This window comes from Drosophila teissieri, chromosome X (genome assembly GCF_016746235.2).
Source record: "Drosophila teissieri strain GT53w chromosome X, Prin_Dtei_1.1, whole genome shotgun sequence".
In the NCBI taxonomy this organism is placed as follows: Eukaryota; Metazoa; Arthropoda; class Insecta; order Diptera; family Drosophilidae; genus Drosophila; species Drosophila teissieri.
The window spans coordinates 2002805-2023385 of record NC_053034.1 but is presented as its reverse complement, the minus strand read 5'-3'; the positions used below and the strand labels follow the sequence as shown (position 1 = coordinate 2023385).

The 20581-nt window shown below is 42.3% G+C and overlaps 1 protein-coding gene and 1 long non-coding RNA gene across 2 annotated transcripts; both read right to left on the bottom strand.

Moving 5' to 3' along the window:
• Positions 1 to 15693: 15693 nt before the first annotated feature.
• Positions 15694 to 17036, bottom strand: LOC122624696. Its single transcript, XR_006326500.1, has 3 exons — positions 16649 to 17036; positions 16402 to 16585; positions 15694 to 16332 (listed from the first exon to the last, which is right to left on the bottom strand). It is a non-coding gene; the product is annotated as an uncharacterized LOC122624696 (long non-coding RNA).
• A 205-nt stretch (positions 17037 to 17241) lies between these two features.
• LOC122624467 (ubiquitin carboxyl-terminal hydrolase isozyme L5) lies at positions 17242 to 18475 on the bottom strand. Its single transcript, XM_043804016.1, has one exon. The coding sequence runs from the start codon at positions 18331 to 18333 to the stop codon at positions 17344 to 17346; it is 990 nt and encodes a 329-aa protein (XP_043659951.1). The 5' UTR covers positions 18334 to 18475; the 3' UTR covers positions 17242 to 17343.
• Positions 18476 to 20581: the final 2106 nt, after the last annotated feature.

Sequence of the window (20581 nt, the reverse complement as noted above, 5' to 3'; positions counted from 1 at the left end):
GCCGCCATCCCCCAACTCCTGGTCGAGATCCTGCTCCTGTCGCCCTGTCGTCCCGTCGTCCTGTCGTCCTGTTCCTGTTCCGGCTCCTCTTTCGGCACCCCATTTGTGGGCCTACTCTATCGCAGAGGCCTTTACACATTGCCACCGAGACTTCCTGCATGCTCGTGTGCCATGGTTTCGGAAAATGTCTTCCAATTAACAACCAAAAAGTGAAATTTGTGATGATTCAAGCAATTATATTATTATTATATTATATTATAAATTATACTATATTTTTATAACAACTTTCTACAATACCTTGTATTTCAAGCTTGTCAATTGTTGAGTGAGGCCTTTTTTCGACATCAGTTTTTGGCCAGATGATGTGTGGCATTCGCCATGGATTCCTGCGACGGCATCGAAAATTAATTTTTTGCCAGATTCGAGGGCCGGGGAGGAGAGCAACTCTCGACATTTGGCCATAAACGGCATAATTGATATATATACGACTGCATATGCGAGCGAGTGCGGATAAAGCTCATCAAGTGCTAACAGCGGTCCACTGTCCACCGTCCGCTGTCCACTGTCCACCGTCCACCGTCCACCGTCCACTGTCCACTGGCCCCTTGTCACTAATTACATGCATGTCAATTTTTCGCTCATCGTTGCATCGCCGCGCTGGGATTGGGAATGGGAATGGGATTGGGATTGGGATCGGGTTCGGGATTGTTGGGCACCCACGCAGCTTCGGCAGCTGAAAAACCAAACATATTTGGACAGTTTGTGGGCGGATGGCGGCTGCGGCGACCATTTGGCGCCCAAGCCATCTGCATCTGTCCATCGGACGCAGTGCAACGCAACGCAACACCCTTAACGATGTGCAACGCGGCGTATGCGCAATATTTTACAATATTTTATACCCTTTTTCTTCTGAGCTAACGAGGAAAAATTCGATCTGCTTGCCCATCTCTCTCGCTGTTTTACATAGCAACAAAAAATATAAACAAAATGTAACCTGTGCAACGTGTCGTATGCGCAATATTTTAACCTGTTGCTTAAATTACCCATCATTTGTTGCAGAGATAAGCGATTTTATGTGGTAGGGATATATTCTATTGTATATAAAATCTGGAAAGATTAACTACTACTACTGATAGGTTCACTTATACAGATTGCAAAATTCAGAACTCAAAACTCAGAGCTCAGCAGAGCATTGAATGCCTCGGCTTGCAACGTTTTTCTTACTTTATTCAATTTTTCATTATTTGCTGACAGCTGTCGGTAAATGGAATTGTTTATTACCTGTCGTCTGCCCCTGTTCATGTCCAAGTCCATGTCCTGCCATCGGCCACCACCTGTTCCATCCCATCGGAGACCATTCCCCATTCCTCAGTTCCCATTTCCCTAGCCATATCCAGCGAGCAGACCACGTGGGTGATTATCATAACGTTTGGACTAACCCGACTGCTCCATCAACTGGCAGCTGAATGTTGACAGTTTTGGTTAGCACAACAAAACGCTATTGTGGACTAACAACAGGGCTGCCTCGGCTGATAATGATAATGATGGATGTGTGTGTGCAGAAATCAGGAGTTAAGGGAAGCTACGGAACAGTGGGCCACCAAAGGGTTTAAGTGCCAATGGGGCAGCATAAATGTGGAGCGTGCAGTGCGGCATTACGGGCCTTAAATTGAACCCAATTTGAATCGCATTATCAATGCGTGTTCATTTGGAAAGTTCCGTTGCGAAATGTGGCGAATTCAACGGGGCATTCGCCAAATTCGATGATGAGTGAGTTATTACACGTAATGTAATTATAGTATGTTTTTAGCCAGAAATTTAACAAAATACACAATAACTTCAAATGGGTAGAATTCATATGCTTTAAAGTGTAAAAGCATGGTTACTTACTACAGAAATCGATTCGGTTTTGGAACTCAAACTTCAAATGCATGCGATGAAACGACGCTTGGCCCACTTGACACTCTTTTTCATGGCTCCACAGGCAATGCTGCCGCCCCAAAAAAGGAGTCTAATTGCCAGTGCCAAAGTGCCAAAGAATGGAGAGGGTGTCAAAAAAAGAAGGAAGAAAGTCGACCTGGCAGCAGCTGCCGCCTGCAACTGCAACTGCAACGGCAGCATCACCAGCCACATCTGCAGCAGCAACAGAAAAAGCAACAGCAACAGCAGCATCGTGGACTTGCAACATGAGAACCAATTAAAGACATCGTTGGTGTCGACGACGTCGGCGTTGCTGGCAAACGTCAACGTCGAAAACTAATTAGCATAACAAGCGGCAAGCGGCAAGCAGCAAAGCGAACTGGGGCCCAAACTCCGCTCCAAAACCGAACCGGAGACTCGAACTGGAGACGGATGCAGCGCTGGTCACCAGGCGGCTGGCGCGGCGGATCAGGAGGATGAGGATGTGGATGGGGATGAATGCAGGAACGATGCTGCAGCCAGGGATGTTTGTCGATAAGAGGGGAAAGCCAAAAGTGTCGAAATTATCGCTGGATAGTTATCGAAGTTCAAGCCTTTCCGGCGATTACTTACTCAACTACAGTTTTGGTCACACTGTACTGGTTTTAAATTATTATTTTTTATTTAAGATGAATACTTTTTCCTGCGTACTTTTGTTTTATTATCAATATATTTCCAGCATCCCTAGTGGCAAAATCTCGGCCATGCGGGCTCCTCAAATCAAAAGTTCGCCCCTGGAGACATGCACATGGAGACATGCATATATACATGCATACATATAAAGGCAAATACAATTACAAGGCGGTCCACCCACCACTGCACGTTGCAATCGCTGGCCACGCCCCCCGCCCCACGCTGACTACGCCTCCGCCTGCGTCGCCGTCTCCGAGTGGCATTAATAAACTGTCGGCATAAATAAAATGCAACCAAAATGGAGGAGGAAAGTCTTGGCAAATGGGAAATGCCATCCAGTTGGCGGGGAAATGGGAGAGGCTTAGTAGTGAAAAGAGGGGGGAAAGTGGGGAGCTTGGTCAAAGCGTTATGATTTATACGCGCACGGCACTGGAAAAAAATCTAAAAAAATTTAATTAATATTCAGTAAGTAGACTAAAGAGAGTTTGTGTTTAGTTACAAGAAATATGTGAATAGTTTGAGCAAATAGGTGTGGGATTACATTGATTCTTACAAAACGACACCAAAAGAGACACCCTTTTGTTGCAGTGTATTGCCCGCAATGACATCGATGCTGCAATAGCGTTTTCTTCCAAACGCCAGAGTGCACAACTAGCGCCACGATTTTTTGGCCCAACTTGACTTGGTCGGAATAATAAAGGCCAACGGAATGGCGGATCGCAGCGTAGGAGCCGGGAACTGGTAGGTTCTGGCCGGGACTGGAGAACTGGAGAACTGGAAACTGGAGACTTGAGACTTGGCCTCGAAGTTGACTGTTGCGTCCGATGCGGCGGCGTCGCATGTTTGTGATGGCGACGAGACAGCCAGCGAGACAAGCTCAAAGGGATTAAATTAAAATGTCCTTTGAGTTGTGTTTTAATTACTTCCTCTCTGGCAATGAAAACTGTCTCAGACGCTCCGCTCGCCCACTCCTCCTCCATCGCTGGCCATGATTTTGGAGTTTGCCAAAAAGTTTCCTTGGGGGCGGGAATCAGACATCTGGCACAAACAGTGGTGGGATCACTGCAAATTAGGCAGGGATCAGCGGAGGATTTCCGTTGATTGTGTGGCATATCCTAAATAGGTTTCCCTATTGGTTGCATGTACTAGCTGGCTGCTTTTTGAATTAGATTTAAGATTTCTACTAGGATTCCTAACATGCTCTAAAAAAAGTGATAAAAGCCATTGTAGAAGTGCCTTAAGTGATTAATAAACCACAATCGAGATAACTGGAATATTTCTGTACTGTGGGTGGCCAAAAATGGCAGACTTAATCGGCGTGGAACATTAACGGCTTAACGCTGGGTAGATGATCAAGTGAGTCCTCTTCGCAGTGCCCTTAACCCTCAGCCCTTAACCCCACAAAGCCCAGCAAAGCTGCGTCCGTTAATGGCACAATCCGCATCCCCATCTGCATCCGCATCTGCAATCCACATTCGCAGCACGCATAGATACATTTACATCTGCGCTGCATAGCAATCCACATTCGCAAACGTATCTGTATCTGAAGCGGCCAATGCATCTGTATCTGTATCTGTAACTCTGTATCTGTAACTGTAACTGCGACTGTAACTGCAGATGTATCTGGAGCTGTGGCTTTATCCCGCCATGGCGATGGCTTATTCATTCTTATCAGCGTATGGGGGATTTGTCGCCTTTCAAGACAGACAAACAAATGGCAAATTAATTGCCCGCCCGCCGTCGTATGGACCACTTGGTCTCCGAAAAAGGCGGAGTGCCATCGATTGTTTATACATATATTTATTTATTTATGCCGCCTTCGATTGGCTACAAAATGCCGCTGATCTGCGTGGCACGGACAGCGGGCGCGGGCGCGGGCGCGGATGTCGATGCGGATCCATGAATGCCATTGCTGCCATGGCATTGCCGTGCCATGAATTTTGTGCCCTAGTCGACCGGCGAATGTTTTGCATATCATTCGAATCCGAATCCGACTCGGAATCGTAATCGGAATCGGACTTGGAGTCGGAGTCGGAGTCGTAGTCGTTGGGTAGGTGGAATCCGTACCAGGGGGCTTTGCATACATTTTCCCTGACTCAGCCCGGACAACATATTTTAGGCTCTCCATTTCCATCTCCATTGCCATCGCCATCCCCATCGCCATCGCCATCCCCATCGCCATCGCCATCGCCAATCTCCATCTGACTCCGACTTGCTTCGCAATCGCTCCGCCTGTCCCGCTCAGCATGGAATTTATTTGAGCAAATTTACGAATTATTGCCAGAGTCCTTGTTGGAGACGAAGTCGCCATTGTGCACGGAAAAATATTAATCGCATTTCACAACTGCTTCTGCAAAAATAAACACATGGTACACGTAAAAAGCCACATCGTTTTTAAGTAGATAACAGATAGTAAACCGTAACTACTTACATATTTTTCGTAATATAGAGGTCGCGGTTTTTCTCAGTGTATCTGGAGACGTTGGACATCTATTACGTTGGCCATTTACATTTCACAATTGCCTTGTTGGCATCTTTTGCCCCGTTTGTTATGGCACTGTTCTGCTTTCTGCGACGCCCCTCCCCTCCCCACTTTCTCCACACATTTCTTTCGCTTTGTTCTTTCATTTTTTAATGGGCTTTTGAGTGGGCGTGGCCCAAGCCGATTTCGCACGCCGCATATATCTGTATATATGTACATAAGTACGTACATAATGCCATATGCCTTTTGAATGCTGAGTGGATTTTGGGCCAAATTGACGACAGACATTACAGGGCATGCATGAATGGCGGCGCCGCTTGAAGATTATTAACTTATGTCCATAATAAAGCATATTAATGGGTAATACAGCATACAGCATACAGCATCTGCCATCTCAGGACTTAACCATCGCACGCTGATCTTGGCAGAAGTTCCCTTGAAAATGATAATCAAACTGTTTGCAGATTTAACTTTATATTATATTATTACCAATTTGGCCATTTCATAAATAATTAATATGAATAGCAATAGAAAGATCAAAAGTGAGAGAGCGAGAGCGGAGAGACAGCTTTGAAAGTTCATCTTTTGCTTTAGATCCCGTTATTTTGGCTTAATGCTCTCTTTCGCAACTTGGATTAAAAGTTCTCTCTCGCTCTTCTTCTTCTCGTTCTTCTTTTTCTTCCTCTTCTTCTTCAGTTTTTAGTTCATTTTTTGTTCACGAAGGGTTGCAGTCACGCAAAAACATCGAATGCAATAAAACAAAGTTGTTTCGCGTTGTTTAAGTGTTCGCAAAATAAAATAACGTATTATTAAGTGATCGCGGTGTTGTGTTTAACGCACACACATGGAATAAATGTTGAAATCGTTGGTTAAGTGCGCAAATGCAAATGGCGCTCCGCGGGACAAGTGCAAGTGCATGCACATACATATGCATGTGTGTTTCGCGTTGTTTAAGTGTTTGCAATATGAAATAGTGTATTATTAAGTGATCGCGGTGCTGTGTTTTACGCATAAGCATGTAATAAATATTTAAGTGGTCAGTTAAGTGCACAAATGCTAATGGCGCTCCGCAGGTCAAGTGAAAGTGTATGCACAAAAGCATGCTTGTAAATATACGTACATACACATGTATACACGGGATTTAGATCGCGTGCACATATTGATGTATGTACATACATATGCATGTAAAGTGAGCATTGTAACTTGTGAGCTATTTACAGCGCCCAAAAGGCAATAAGTACATAGATCAAGTAAAGTGAAACCAAGTAAATAACGAAATCTTGTATTTAGCCTGTTTCAATGTTCAAACGACATACTCAGTTCTTACTTTTCGCCAAATTTAGCTAACTTGTGCTTATCGCGGCGGTTAAAGTGGCCAGCGACCTAACGGTGATCTCCATGCTGTGGTGGTTTAGAAGTCCAGCATAACCACCTCGATCGTGTTGTGGTAATCGGATGCCATTTCTCGCGAGGATTACGGTCGGTTTTCCGGTCCTTTGTGTCGTTAGTGTTGTTTTTTGTCTATTTTTTTAAGTGATGTGTGATTAAGTGAAAAAGAAAAGTGTCGGTTTTCGGTCCTTTGTGTCGTTAGTGTTGTTTTTTGCTTATTTTTTTAAGTGATGTGTGATTAAGTAAGAAAGACAAGTGTCTAATAATAAATAATATCAGTATCAATAATCATCATATATAAATTATCAATGCCATATATATGATTACGGTCGGTTTTTCGGTCCTTTGTGTCGTTAGTGTTGTTTTTTGTTTATTTTTTTTTAAGTGATTGTGATTAAGTAAGAAAGAAAAGTGTCTAATAATAAATAATATCAATATCAATAATCATCATATATAAATAATCAATGCCATAAGAAATACTACGCAATTTAATAAATCATGGTAAGTGACGTTTACATAATTTATAAAATAGTTACTTATAATAACCATTTATAAAGATGTACATGCATATGTATATGTATATGTATATAATAATGGGTTATATGATGGGTTTTATGATTATCAAATATTATGATGCAAACTATTGCGCATACACTCCGTGTTTATTGTGAATACAAAGGTACAATGTACGCTTATCAAAACGTAGCATACTTTACATACATACATCGACTTTAGCCGATTAACGAGCTCAGTTCTCGATTCAAAGTCGATGATAAGCTGCTTCTCCATTTTTCACGGTACAGTGGCTCTCATGTTTGCCCCGATATCGAAGGATACCGAAGATACCCAGCATAGGCAGGCAATATCTTGCACAACAAGGACATTTAGCAATCGCACCGCCCACAGGGCTCAGTGGGTGTGGTGGGTGTGCGGACATGAAAGATGTAAATCAAATCCAGGAAAAATGAGAGCAACAAAAGGCAATGAGGGAGATGGAGGTGGAGCCATGAGGAGCCATGTGGAGCCATGTGGAGCCACGTGGAGCAGCGGAGCAGGAGGAGCTGGACCAGCCAGGATAATTCAATCGAAAGGGCATGGCAGATGACAGGATGAGAGTGCTGCAGCATCCTGGGGGCCAACCCATGGCAATGCCAAAGTCGAGGACACGTCAAGCAGCCGGCTCACTGGATTGAGGTTTCAGCTTCCAGGTGGCAATGGACTATGTGAACAACGGATTTGGATTGGGACAGGCATTGGTAAAGGCAAGGGTAAGGTGGTCCCTGCCAGAGACTTTTGCGCTTCCAATGGGTCATAGTCAGACCGAGGCACAAACTGCCAATTAACCAAACAAAGAAAGAAAAAAAACAAAAAACGCAGAACACAAGTGAGAAATTCTACGAAAATGTAAATGCTCTTTCCAATCCAAAAGATACAAATGAACATGGCTTGGAGTTTAAGTGTCTAAAGTTTGGTGCTTGTTTGTAGAAAAATTATCTAAATAAATATAACATATTCAAGGAAATTAGTTACCCATTTGTTCATAAATTGTTCATTCATATGAATGATTGCCATTTGTACTACCAAGTGTATACACCCTTTCATAGGGCATTTGAAAACAAAACACCCGCAGTTCCGACAGCGGCGCATTAGAAGGGTCCGCCGGTCCAAGTGGGCAGGATACGAAAAACAAAATGCGAGAAAAAACAATATGAACACGAGACAAGGACTGCGTCTGAATTTGTCCTGGCCAGGATACGACTGCGTTGCGATGCGTTGCGTTGCGTTGGTGGAATCAATTAAAAATTCTATGATTTTACACTTGATTGCATGCGTTTTGGGTCGTCCAGGCAACGCGGCCAAGGGCCTACTCCACCGTAGTGGGAATGGATTGAAATGGGTTGGACTAGACTGAACTGAACTGGACTGGGTGGATGTGGCATGCACCTGAACTTGCCGCACGTCCGGGAGCCTGCGTTCTGGGAGTTCATCCGGCATTGACAAACATGCCACACGCTCAATGACTGCTGGCCAAGCAGTCCAGTCCACCTCCATCTCCACCGTCTCCTCCTCGCAGGAACCAGGTGGAATGGGTAAAAGTGACCCAGAGCAGCTGCCGTCAAGTGGGCAATTAGGCAAAGAGGCGGACTTCGGAATGGCAGAGGCACGCGAGTCCTGCGAAAGGATATCGAAACCCCCAACATGATCGTTTAAGAAGAGGCCTATCAATTAATTTATAGAAATGATTATCACTAACTGAATGGGGTACTCCTATAGTTTTCGCTTAGGCCTGCACTCTGCAAAGTGCTTTACTTTGATTTGTAAACCGGCCATGGCCAAGATAATCATACGACACGGCTTTTCACCGGAATATTCAAAAGATTTTTCTGCATTTTAGATGCACGGGAGACTTTAGCGGATGGCAATTAGCATTTTGGTTTTGGTTTCAGTATTTATTTCAGCTTTGCCGCCGGTGTCTATTTGTTTGGGTGGTTTTGTAATCAAAGATTTTAAGCTGTAATTAAGCAGACCAAAAATTGCATGCCATATGTGCGTCTCTTTCCCCCATGCCAATACTCTCTCGCTCGCACACACCCACACCGACTCACACAATGCACTTGTTCAGTTGTGCGCTCGTAATACCCCAAAGAATTTAACACATTTTAGTTCAAATTAAATATTAAATGTAACAACAAATTGATATTTGAATTATTAAAATACAAAATAATGCGTCGCCAGAAGCGCACACACAAATGCACACTGATCCATACACATGCGACTGTACGTGTGTGCATATTTATTTTTATCCAACACAATACAGTGCGTATCTTGAGTATTAGGCCATTTGATGCGGAATCTAATTAGGATCTCGATGAGGGATGAGATAACAAGCTGGGACCATTATTTCCACTGTTTTAGCGAACATGTTTAGTGTTTATTCCATATTTGGAACACTATTTCGAATGTTGTGATAAAAATACTGATAATTATGTACGCAAAAAACAGAAAATGATTTTTGGCTAAAATTCAATATTTACGATTGGTATTTTCGGTATAACTTGGCTAAAAATGGTCAGAAACCTAAAAGATTAACAGTTTTTTACTCCTAATTACCAATACTAACCAACCATATCACTTTTTGATCGACTATGTGAAAATAATTTTTGGCCAAATTTTCGCATTTTTGATAAGGGGTAACATCATCAAAATTTGCTTAAAATTTAAAAAAATAAGAATTTCAAACTGAGATGCCATTCGATTGGTAATTTAATTACAAGCTCAACGAGGTATGTCACTCCACTTTTGGATCATTATTTTCAAAGTTTTGGTCAAAAAACTAAACATTTTTGACTGAAAATTAACAAAACTACTTTTTGCAAAAGTGCAACATTTACGAAGGGTATAATCTTCATAACTTGGCTAAAAATAGTCGTATAGACGAAAGAAGAACTGTTTTGTTCAGCTAATTACCAATGCTAAAGACCTATGTCGTTTTTAGCCGGAAATTGGGAAATTAATTTTTCGGGCAATTTTCGCATTTTTGATAAGGGGTAACATCATTAAAATTTGCAAAAAATTGAAAAATATAAGAATTTCAAACTGAGATGCCATTCGATTGGTAATTTAATTACAAGCTCAACGAGGTATGTCACTCCACTTTTGGATCATTATTTTCAAAGTTTTGGTAAAAAAAACGGATTATTTTCTGACGAAAAAGTAGGAAAACGACTTTTGTTAAAAATGCAACTTTTACGAAGGGTATAATCTTTATAACTTGGCTAAAAATGGTCGCATAGACAAAAGAAACCCTGTTTTGTTGAGCTAATAACCAATGCTAAAGACCCATAAATGTTGGGAACTACAGTCGCGATACGCACTGTGCCCATACATGATTCAGTGAAACGCATTTGCACATGGCCAGGTGGGTTGGCTGCCTGACAGCCGGTCAGTTGGTTGGATTTGTTGTCGGCTGCTGTTGATTTTGCATGGCGGAAATATCAGCGACAAAGTTACCAAAATATTGAAAACAAATAAAATAAAATTTGCATAAATAAATGCTTTTTATGTGCATGCCGATATGCACACATTTGTGTGTGCGTGTGTGTGTGTATATATATTTTAAATCCCTAAAGCACTGGATTCAAATAATAAAAACAGAGCCGACAGCCGTGCAATAGCAACAAATTAACAACAAACATGTCGTCGAGCAGCAAAAAACCAAAAACATGCCAATTGTTTGTAAAATCCAACTGAGCGATGCGGCGGAATGGGCCAAAATGTCCTCTGATGCGATTAAAAGCGAATCTTTTTGGGCATTCCTTTTGTTGGTCTATGCCAAAAATTCCAATAAGTGTCATATACATATATTCATAGATTCGTGTGTTTTTTTGCACTGCATTTTTGAGTCTCGGCCATGACGTTTCATTTATGCATTATTATTAGCCAGGCTTATTTCCGAGTACTTAAACGCTGTATTAGGTTTCTCGAATAATTAATGAGAACAAAAACAAAGTTGAAAACATACTTGTTTTTCTACTCGCATTGTTCAATTTGTTCATTTTGATTTATGTACAAGTTGGTGGCTTAGTTTATATTATTGGTTAACCGAAAATATGTTTAAACTTTCCCATAGATGTTTTGATTGTCTGCTGCGAATTTATTCGCTTTACTCTGCTACATTAAACCTGCAGCGTATTCCATTTTAAAATGTATGCATTTGATTAAAGTACTTTGCTTGATTTTTCATTATTTTCTATGCAAATTTGGTTACCTTACCTAAAGATTGTTCGACTATATTGAGATTTAATTCAAGCTTTAATATGTGTTTAAAACGAATTTATTTGAAAATACATTCAATCTATAAAGCAGTTATTTTGTAGTGTTTTGAGTTTTTTTGTATTTGTAGTAAAATATAAAAAGAATATTTGTTTTTTGGTGTAAAAGTCTACCAATATTTTCATTCGATTTATTTGTAATTTGTATTTATTAAGTTGTTAAATATAAATAAAGGGTACATATATCTACTGTTCTATTGAAACATTTTTGCGTCGATTTAGTATTTTTATGGTTCGGTGGCAATTTTGATTTAAACCAAAATAAAAATTGGCAATAAAACTGAAACCTGGTCAGATAGGGCTATCTATTGCTTCGACTGGCTATCTTTTTTTCTGATTTTTTTGGACCCGCATTTCAAACGCGCCGTAGGCTAATAATTCTTGACCATTCCTCGACTTGGGTTTGATTTCGATTACGGTTTCGGTTTTTGAATTGGACGCGTGGTCTATTTGATTTTCCACTGGCTGGTTGAGCATTAATTTAGTCGAAATAATATATATATGAAATAAAATAAAAGCAAATAGAGTACAAGTGAATAAATAAATAAATCAATTTTACAATTCTGTTGCGCAAACAATAATAATGTATGACAAAATGATTGGAAAATTAATTCGCCCTCAGAAAAATGATTTCCCCATTTTTCAGCCACCAATCGATTTTGGATGTGGGCGAAGATTTTATACATGTGTTTGTTCTAATATTTAATGAATGTAATTATTTGTTAATGCTCAAATTGGTCGGCTTTTTAAAGAGTTTGAATATCTCAAAAACGTTTAAAATGTAATTTTAATTACATTCAATAATAATTAAATTTAATAATTTAATTTATACTTATTAGAAGCTTATTTTGAATATGGTTTTTGTTGATAAATACCATTGGGCGAAAATGGTAAAGTGACATTTTCAGGCTTTGTGAAATGTAAAACAATTCCTCAATCTAAGTGGCCCAATCCACCAACCACCTCACCTCACCTTGCCCCCTTCTATTTTTGCATTTCTTTTCCCAGCTTTTTTTTGTTGAGATGTCTTATCAAATCACCTTTTGCCTCTTCGTTTGGGGCAATGGCAATAATAAAAGGAATGAAAAGAGGGCCAAAGGAAGTACAACAAAGCAATCGGAAGCAGCGGAAATCAACGGCAAACAAAAGCCAAATACAGTCGCGCTGCTGACTGCAGCCAGAAAATGTCCCATTTCCATTTTCGTTTTCCCACCACCACCCAACGCACCAGCCAACGCACCATCTATAGCACCCACCCACCAGTGCCACCCACTCGCTTTTCCGCCCCACTCCGCGGGGCGTTTTCTCCTGTTGCTGCCGCTGACAGTTTTCTTTTGCCCTGACGCTCGGGGAATTTTTCCCTCGTTTTGTCTTTTCCTTGGTCGCGTGCGCGCGCGAAAATTAGGAAAATATTGTTTTGCTTGCTTTGCAACGATTTCTTTTCGTTTTTTTTTCATTCATTTTCTTATTTATTTCGCTTTTTTTCCAGCATCAAATAAGCGGATTTCAATTTCAATGCCGAATCAAAGTGGCGGCATGTTATTCACTGGGCGGCCAAAGGGGGCGGGGCCGCTGATGTGGGTGGTGTCAGTCGCAGGGCAAGGAACAAGAGGAAGCCGAGCAGCCAGCTGCAATATCGCCACTTTGGCCAAAGCAAAACTTATGGCTATTACAGACCCAAAATTCTGAGGATCTACACGTTAGAAACAAAGCTCTATGGCAAGCTCTAGGGCAAAAGGAATTAATAATATTACGATTTTATTTTTTTTTTTAATGGGAATGCAAGCAAGTGCATTTTGTCTAAAGCTAGTAAAACCAGTCAGTGCAACTGCTCGCAAGCAATAAAATATTAATTATTTTGCCTGCTATCGATTCGATTGGGGGTTTCCCCATCGCTGGGTCACCATTCCCAGAAGTTCCCCTCTCTCCACTGTTCTCTACTGTTTTTTTTTCTATATTTTTATTTTGCTCCCAGCTTTTATTTGTATTTGATGTAGTGGTGGTTGTAGTTGCGGTTACCGATTCGGTCTGCTGTTGTTATTGTTGTTGTTTTAAATCCATTAGGATATGACAACCCCCTGGTTAAATTCAATTAAATTGTTTTCTCTTTGGGTTTACATTTCTTGGCAACTTTATAATTGTTTCATGTGTTTAAACCACTGCCGCCGTCTGAAAAGCCGCCGAGGAAATGGCGCAAGTGGGAAAGGGACAAGGACAGGGAGCGCGCCAGCGCCCAGTTGGTGGAACAGAGATGCAGCACAAGGACAGAGGACGGAGGACACGGCGGACAATGGACAAAGGACGATGGGCAACTGGGGACCGAGACGCCGGGCCTCCGAGGCGCAAAGCCAAGAAGCACAGCATAAGAAATGTGTACGGTACGATTGCCCAAGGTAAAACGGAGCACCAGGTTCTGGAGGGGATCGGGAAAGTCGAGTCCGGGACCGGGTACGGTTACGGGTACGGGATGGCAAAATGGAACGAAGTTTTCAGTAGCCTCAAGAGATTTTCCCCAGTCTTTAGCAATTTTTTCATTTTTCTTTTGCACAATTTTTATCCCTGTGTGTTGTTTGCCTCGCCAGTTGTATGTCTATATAGTACACCACCCATGTCCTGGGCTCCAAGGATCTGGCATTCGTTTTGGTCTCTGTTTGCCGTTGTTGTTTCGTGAAATAATCAACGAAAACGAGAAAAAATTTAAAGTAAGCAAGAAATAAATAATAAAACAAAGGCAAGGCAGCCAGCAGATGTGATTTTAACTAACCTAATCAGATGAAAATCAAAGGTCGTAATACTCGTAATCTAATAAGATCTTTGAAACAAAAGTGTAAATATTAATAAAGTGACAGTAAGGTTAGTGTTTTAAATGGTCTGATATCTTTAATTGCTTTAAGGATTTGCACCCACACCTTGGAAACTTTCGGTTTGTCACTGAATTTCAGGATTTCGACCCCTCGAACATATTTTCGAGCATTCCATCTTGAACATGTGCTCGATGTTTTTTTTTCACCAACCCCTGTGCACTTCACCCTTGTTCATTTATTTTCCATTTTTTTTTTGGACAGTCACAGTCGCCAGTTCGCGAAATCACGGCAGCACACACAACATATCCAAAATGGGGTTCCACCCCCCCACAAAAAAAAAAGATTGAAAATAAGAAACAAGAAACCAAAACCCTCTGCTGAAGGAGGTGGAGTTACAGTTATACATGTGGTGGCGGTGGCGGTGACGGTGACGGTGACGGTGACGTCGACATCACCGGCGGCTGACGGACCAGAAAATAAGCATCCTGGCTCATTCCACGACGCTCCTGGCCACTCCACCTGGCTTGTCCGACTGTTCACCGCCGCTGATGCTGATGCTGATGTTTTTGGCGTGCGGTAAATGGCAAGGCCGAGTCAGCGGTGGTCTCGAACCCACACCATGCACTCCATCCTCTTCCAACCCAGCCCATTCCATCCCATCACATCCCATCCCATGCCATTCCAGTGCAGCATTTCGTTACTTGGCAGTCACCGCGCAAATGTTACAAATATTTGAAATATTTAAAATGGTACGCACACACAGGGCACAAATATGTGTGTGTGTATGCATGTATGTATGTGCCTACATGTGGGTGGGTGGCCCCAAAACTTTCTCACCGAGACCTTTTTGCATTATTAATGGCAAATTTCAATTAGCCTTTTGAACTAAACGCAACCAAGCGAGGTTCGACCGAAAAGATGTAACAAAGTTTGAAAACAAGTGACTAGTTTTAACATCATTGTGTTTTGTGGTTATTTCATATATAAATCGGAAAAATTATGCCACAAAATTGTGTAGTTTTTTCTTTTTGTCTTCGGTAATCAAGCATAAAGTTAAATTTATTTATAGTTTATAATCTAGAATTCTATATTGTGGTTTGTGGCAATTTTAGGTAACTAGACATATGAAACAGCAATTACGCGCCTGTTTTTTAATAATCTATTAAACAAAGTTGTGTGACCAACCTCGCTAATGCCAATTTAATGTTTTTGTTTTGTTTGGCATAAAAGTCGGTGGGTGAGCACCTGTGGACATATTTCAAAGCTGAGTAGGCAAACGAAGGGGATTCCCCACCTCGGCCACGCCTTCCACTTCCTCCGCAGAGGACTTTCCACACACTTGGAGAAATCATTTACGTTGCTACATGTTTTAAAAACATTTTCATGTTATGAATATTTAATCTCTTAAATTGTTGATGAAAGTAAAATATATATGGGTTACAATTTAATCTAAAAATGATTATTTTTGTTTAATTCAAATGTATATCTATTGCATATGAAATGCGTTTTTGCCAAGTGCTGGATTTCAGCCTCCATAAACTCCCATGGGCATGTGTGTAAAGGTAAGCACTTCCGCTTCCGCTTTCATGTTGGGTCCTCTTCCACCACCACCATCTTCTCCTCCTCCGCCGCCACTGCCGCCTCCTCTGCCTCTTCCGCTTCCCTTTCGGCCAAAAATATGAAATGAAAGATAAGCAAACCCGAAATCAGCATCGCACACACAGGCTTCAAAAGGTAAAGTTGCCCAGTTTGTTCGCCCGCACAGATCTAAATTATTTAGGGATAATTTGAGTGTGCAGCATTTTTGTTATGATTGCTCTGCTGCACTCATATTTACATATGTCCACGAGCTGAAGGAAATGAAAACAGTGAGCAGGAGTAAGTGTAACAAAAGGAAATCCAGCCGAGCGGGAAAAGAGATGGAAAATTGAGCGGGATGATGTTGAAATGTCTTTTGCTTATTTTGCGGTTTTTGTACTATATTTTTTTTATTTTTTTTTGGTTACTCCTGCATGTCTGTGTGTGCGAATGTGTTTTGCTGCCTTTTATGGGCAGCCACTTCTCACACCCACTGGCACTTCAATTTGCCCATGTCCTTGCCTTTCTGCCCGTTCCGAGCATTATCCTTTTGACCAGAAACTTGTCATGCAGTGAAGCCTTGAGTGAAACAAACCAATACCATTTCATAGCCGTGACCGCAAGTATTTCTCAGTGACAACCGTCATTGTGCATCCTGAGAAACGAAAAACAACGCAAAAACCAATTAACATTTAGTTATGGGTTCAATCTAAATGGAACTTACTTTGTTTTTATATAATCTCAACTCTTCATGCATTGTTTAAAGTAAAGTTTAAAGTACATGGTTTACAGTCCTGTGACTGACATTGTTTGGGTCCCAATTCGTATCCCTAGATCTGCATCTTCCCCTGCTCCTGCTCCTTGCCCATCATGGTTGTCGTCGTCATCTTGTCGTGGTTGTGCGACTCCTGCGGCAAATGAAAATTAGTTGTTTACTCTGTGCAACATAAACAAATAAGCGCAACGTCCACCGTCCACCGTCCAGAATATCCACCACTTCCTCCCGTCCCTTCGTTCTCATCCGACTGTTGCAAATGGAAGCTGTAGGTTTGGACGGGCTCCGTTTGGTTGGGCCCATCGAAGCATTAAAAAGAAATCATTTATCAGAGCTACAGACGGTTCCAGATGAGGAGCCGTGGCTGCAGCAAATGCAAATTGAAAACCGACGACAGGAAGTGGGCAGAGCCTCAAGATGAGGGACACTTGCCGTGCTGTTGGTGGGGCAATCCCAAATGGAATCTGTCATAATTCGCTGCGACAGCACTTGAATGGGGGGATACTCAAGGTTGCCATGAATCTGGCTGTGCTATTTTGAAAATTTGTTCTTAAAACAGACACAGTTTATTGCTCCCATTTTGCATCCATTTAATGCCGCTGCATAATTATGACTGCCCTAATCCCTACGAAATCCCCAATGCGACAAACTGTTCGTGAACTCAAGTGGATTACGACGCAATCTTATCTTATCGTTTAATAAAACGAGAATGAGTGAATCAATCATGATTGCAGAATAATGCATTAAACGATGTTTATGATATATAATATTTATTTATGTAGTATACTATATATCAATCTGCAAAACGAATTGGGAAACCGCGTTTCTAGTTCTATCAAAGTGGCATGTTTTTCATATACGTTTCCGACCGATTGAAAATGGGGGGGGGGGCTAGTTTTTATCGCTTTTGTACGCTTGGCATTGATAGGCCCGTTGCTTGGCCTTCTCGTAAATGGGCATCAATTGGCCAGTCTCGCCCAGCTGCTTCAGCAGCTCGACAATGAAGGGCAAATAGTTGTGGCGGCGACGTATGTTCTCCTGACGGTAGCGTCGCTTCTTCTCCTGCTCGAATTTCACAAAGGTCCTCAGAGTGGCGATCTCCGACTGACGCTCCGCGTGACTGAGTGGCGATGGCTGGTGGACAAGCAGTTGGATCTGGCGCTCGTAGCATCGCTGACGATCCGAGACCAAGGCCATCAGGTTGAAGTGGATCTCTCCGACGCTGTAGCGCTCCATGCGTGCCTCAATTATCGGTCTGACCACATCCAACCAGTTTTGATGCTGGCCGATCTCGGCCAGTTCGATGGGACCCTCATGCATACCGTCCAATTCGAATAGTTTGCCTTTTATTGGCATATAGCCAACAAAGTGGTAACAATAATCATCGGGCGAGCCCGGGCGCGTATCAAACTCGAAGAGTACGGGTCGAGCAAAGGAATTGTGTACTTTACGGATCTTCTCCTCGTTGCCCAAGCAGTGACCACGGGTTTCTGGATCCAGATCCTGGCAGAAGCGCTTGAAACCGTTCAATGTTTGGCCCAAATCGATATCCGAATGGCGGAGATTAAGCAGCAGGCAGAGAAGAGCCTGCGTGGCGCAGGCATTCGATATCACCTGGCGTGCGAAGAAGATGTCACTCCTATCAGTGACCACGCGACCAGCGGGCTTGTCGTCCACCCACTTGAACAGGAAAATCAGGCCATGGATGGGCTCCAGGTGACGAAAGGCGTCTGCATCCAGGGTCCAGATCTCCTCCACTTGGGCACCCGTGCAGCCAAAACCACGAATCAGCTCGGTGAAGACCCCCGGGTCGCTCTCAATCAGGCACCAGTTGCCTTCGACCTCCTCGGCAGTTCCTGCTGCAGGATTCTCTGCGGCCATGGCAAGAAGGATTTCTAGCTTGCCTTGCTATTGGTCCTAAAATAGGGGGTATTTCTAGTTTGTGGATTAAATCCGCCTAAAACAAACGTTACGGTCGAAATTTTGGGTTCGTTTAAAGGTATTTTTGTGACACATGACATAAACCGTATGATATTCATGCCTACTTGATTAATTGACTGCTGATGATTCCATTTGGCACGCCCAAACACACGTAAATTGGACCAATTTACAATGCAAAAGAGTTGAAATTTACCCGTTCGGGTGGTCCAATTAATCGGTTAATAAATCAACAAAAATCTGGAATTGTTGGCCGCTTTGTTCAAAACCTTTTTTTTTCAGTGAATTATTAAAAGCCGAAAGCATTTAATTATTTGTTTCTTCTTATCGTTCTTTCTCATTAATCTTATCAATATCTTTCTTCCAAGAAACACCTTCAAATTTAGAAACCTCTTTATTTTTGTTTTTACTTTTAATTACTCGTCTGAAGATTAAAGCTACATCGCAAGCTGGGTAAAAACTTTCCTTTAAATGGCGTCAATTTACCCATTTGGGTCGTTAAGAATTTTTTAAGTGGATACCATACTCTCTAATCTTTAAAATTTATTTGGTTGTGGTTCTACGGCCCCTTTAAGGAATTTGAACTTTGAGCTCAAATTAATTTCTAAAGGTATGCAAAATAAACTTAGAATTCCTCAGCATCCCTTTCTCCACTCCACTCGCTTACCCATTTTCAGTCATAATTTCGGGCTTCTCAGCCATCGCATCGAACCGCAATTCGCTATCCACGGAATAAATGAAGCCCTAATGAGCCGCAATCGATCAACTTGGCTGATATGTGGCTCACCCTAATGCGTATATATCCTCCTCACTGTCGTCTGTGTATCTGGGCGTGGGAGCCACTGGTTAGAGAGAGGAGTTGGAGGCCAGAGAGACGTGGCAAATGGCGTCGCATCGCCAGGGGATTAACAGGCAGTAGGAGGGGCCGCCTGAGGGATAATAAGTGCATTGGAGCATCAAATCAATAAAACGCGCACACTGCCCACGGTTGCGACACACAAAACACACACGCATTCGCATGGGACACTGGGCATTGGCCATTGGACATGGGAGATGGGATATGGGACATGTGAGAATTGTGCGGGTCCCTCGTCCCACTGCCACAAAGAATTCGCTGCATCAGTGGCGCTGCAATTGCGAAACATTGTTAATTTATGCAAATTTAGCCAACGCCGCTCGCTTTGTGAAACGCCAATGAGGCAAGAGAGAGTCGAGCCGCGACGCGGCTCCAACTGGAAGCCTCTGCACCACTGCAACCACCAACGGCGTCGTCATAGCCGCGACCATGGCCAAAGCCGCGACCGCAGCGCCAACAACATTAACGGAGGAGCTGCAACTGCAGCTGCCACTGCCACTGCCACTGCAAAGGGCTGGGTCCCTGCTCGGGCGCCACTGCGAAAGGTGGAAGCAAAATCGCAGGTCCCATGGTGGCCCCTCCGGCTGTCCTTGCATAATTTGACCCACCACCTTTGCCTTATTTGCATTTGCCTCCATCCATCGCCTGGATCCGGTTGCCAACCTCAAAGCCTATTTAGGTTTGGGTCCACTCCAGCCACTGGGTTTCGAGCGAATTAGCACTCATCTAGCCAGAAGGTTTCTCATCGATGGCCACTCTAGCAGTCATAATATTAAATACATCTGAACACTGTCAAAATAATGACTGCAATTTAAAATATAAGTATGAATATTTATTTGATACTTAGCGTAAAAGATACTTAGCGTATAAGGGAGATAAATATAAAGTTCTATACCATTAAAATGGCAAAAACACGACTATAACTATCTAATAATTAAGTTACATGTGGATTCTTGATGTCTGGTTTTCCAAATAATTGCAGTGTATACATATTTGATAATACAAATATATGGCTAACTGTATTTATTGTATTGTCTAGACACACGAAAACCGCAATTTGACTGCGCCTGCATTGCATTTACCATTTTTTATATTTTTTTCAACTCGATATTTCGTTTTTGTTGCACGGCTTAACCGCATTAATGGCAAATAACAAAAAAAGTAAAGCAAATTCCACTTAATTGTTCAATTTTCATGGAATTCGCCAGTCTGGCCTCAAAGGGCATATGCAATGGGCCAGGGACACGGACAGGGAAGTTCGAAGTTCAAAGGGTGCCGGTGGGAGTGGGATTCGTGGGATCCATGACAGATGTTGGGCGCACCTCTCGACCTCCG

Bases quoted from the DNA above. Each gene is read 5' to 3' on its own strand.
- LOC122624467 (XM_043804016.1), bottom strand. From the start codon at position 18,333: ATGGCCGCAGAGAATCCTGCAGCAGGAACTGCCGAGGAGGTCGAAGGC.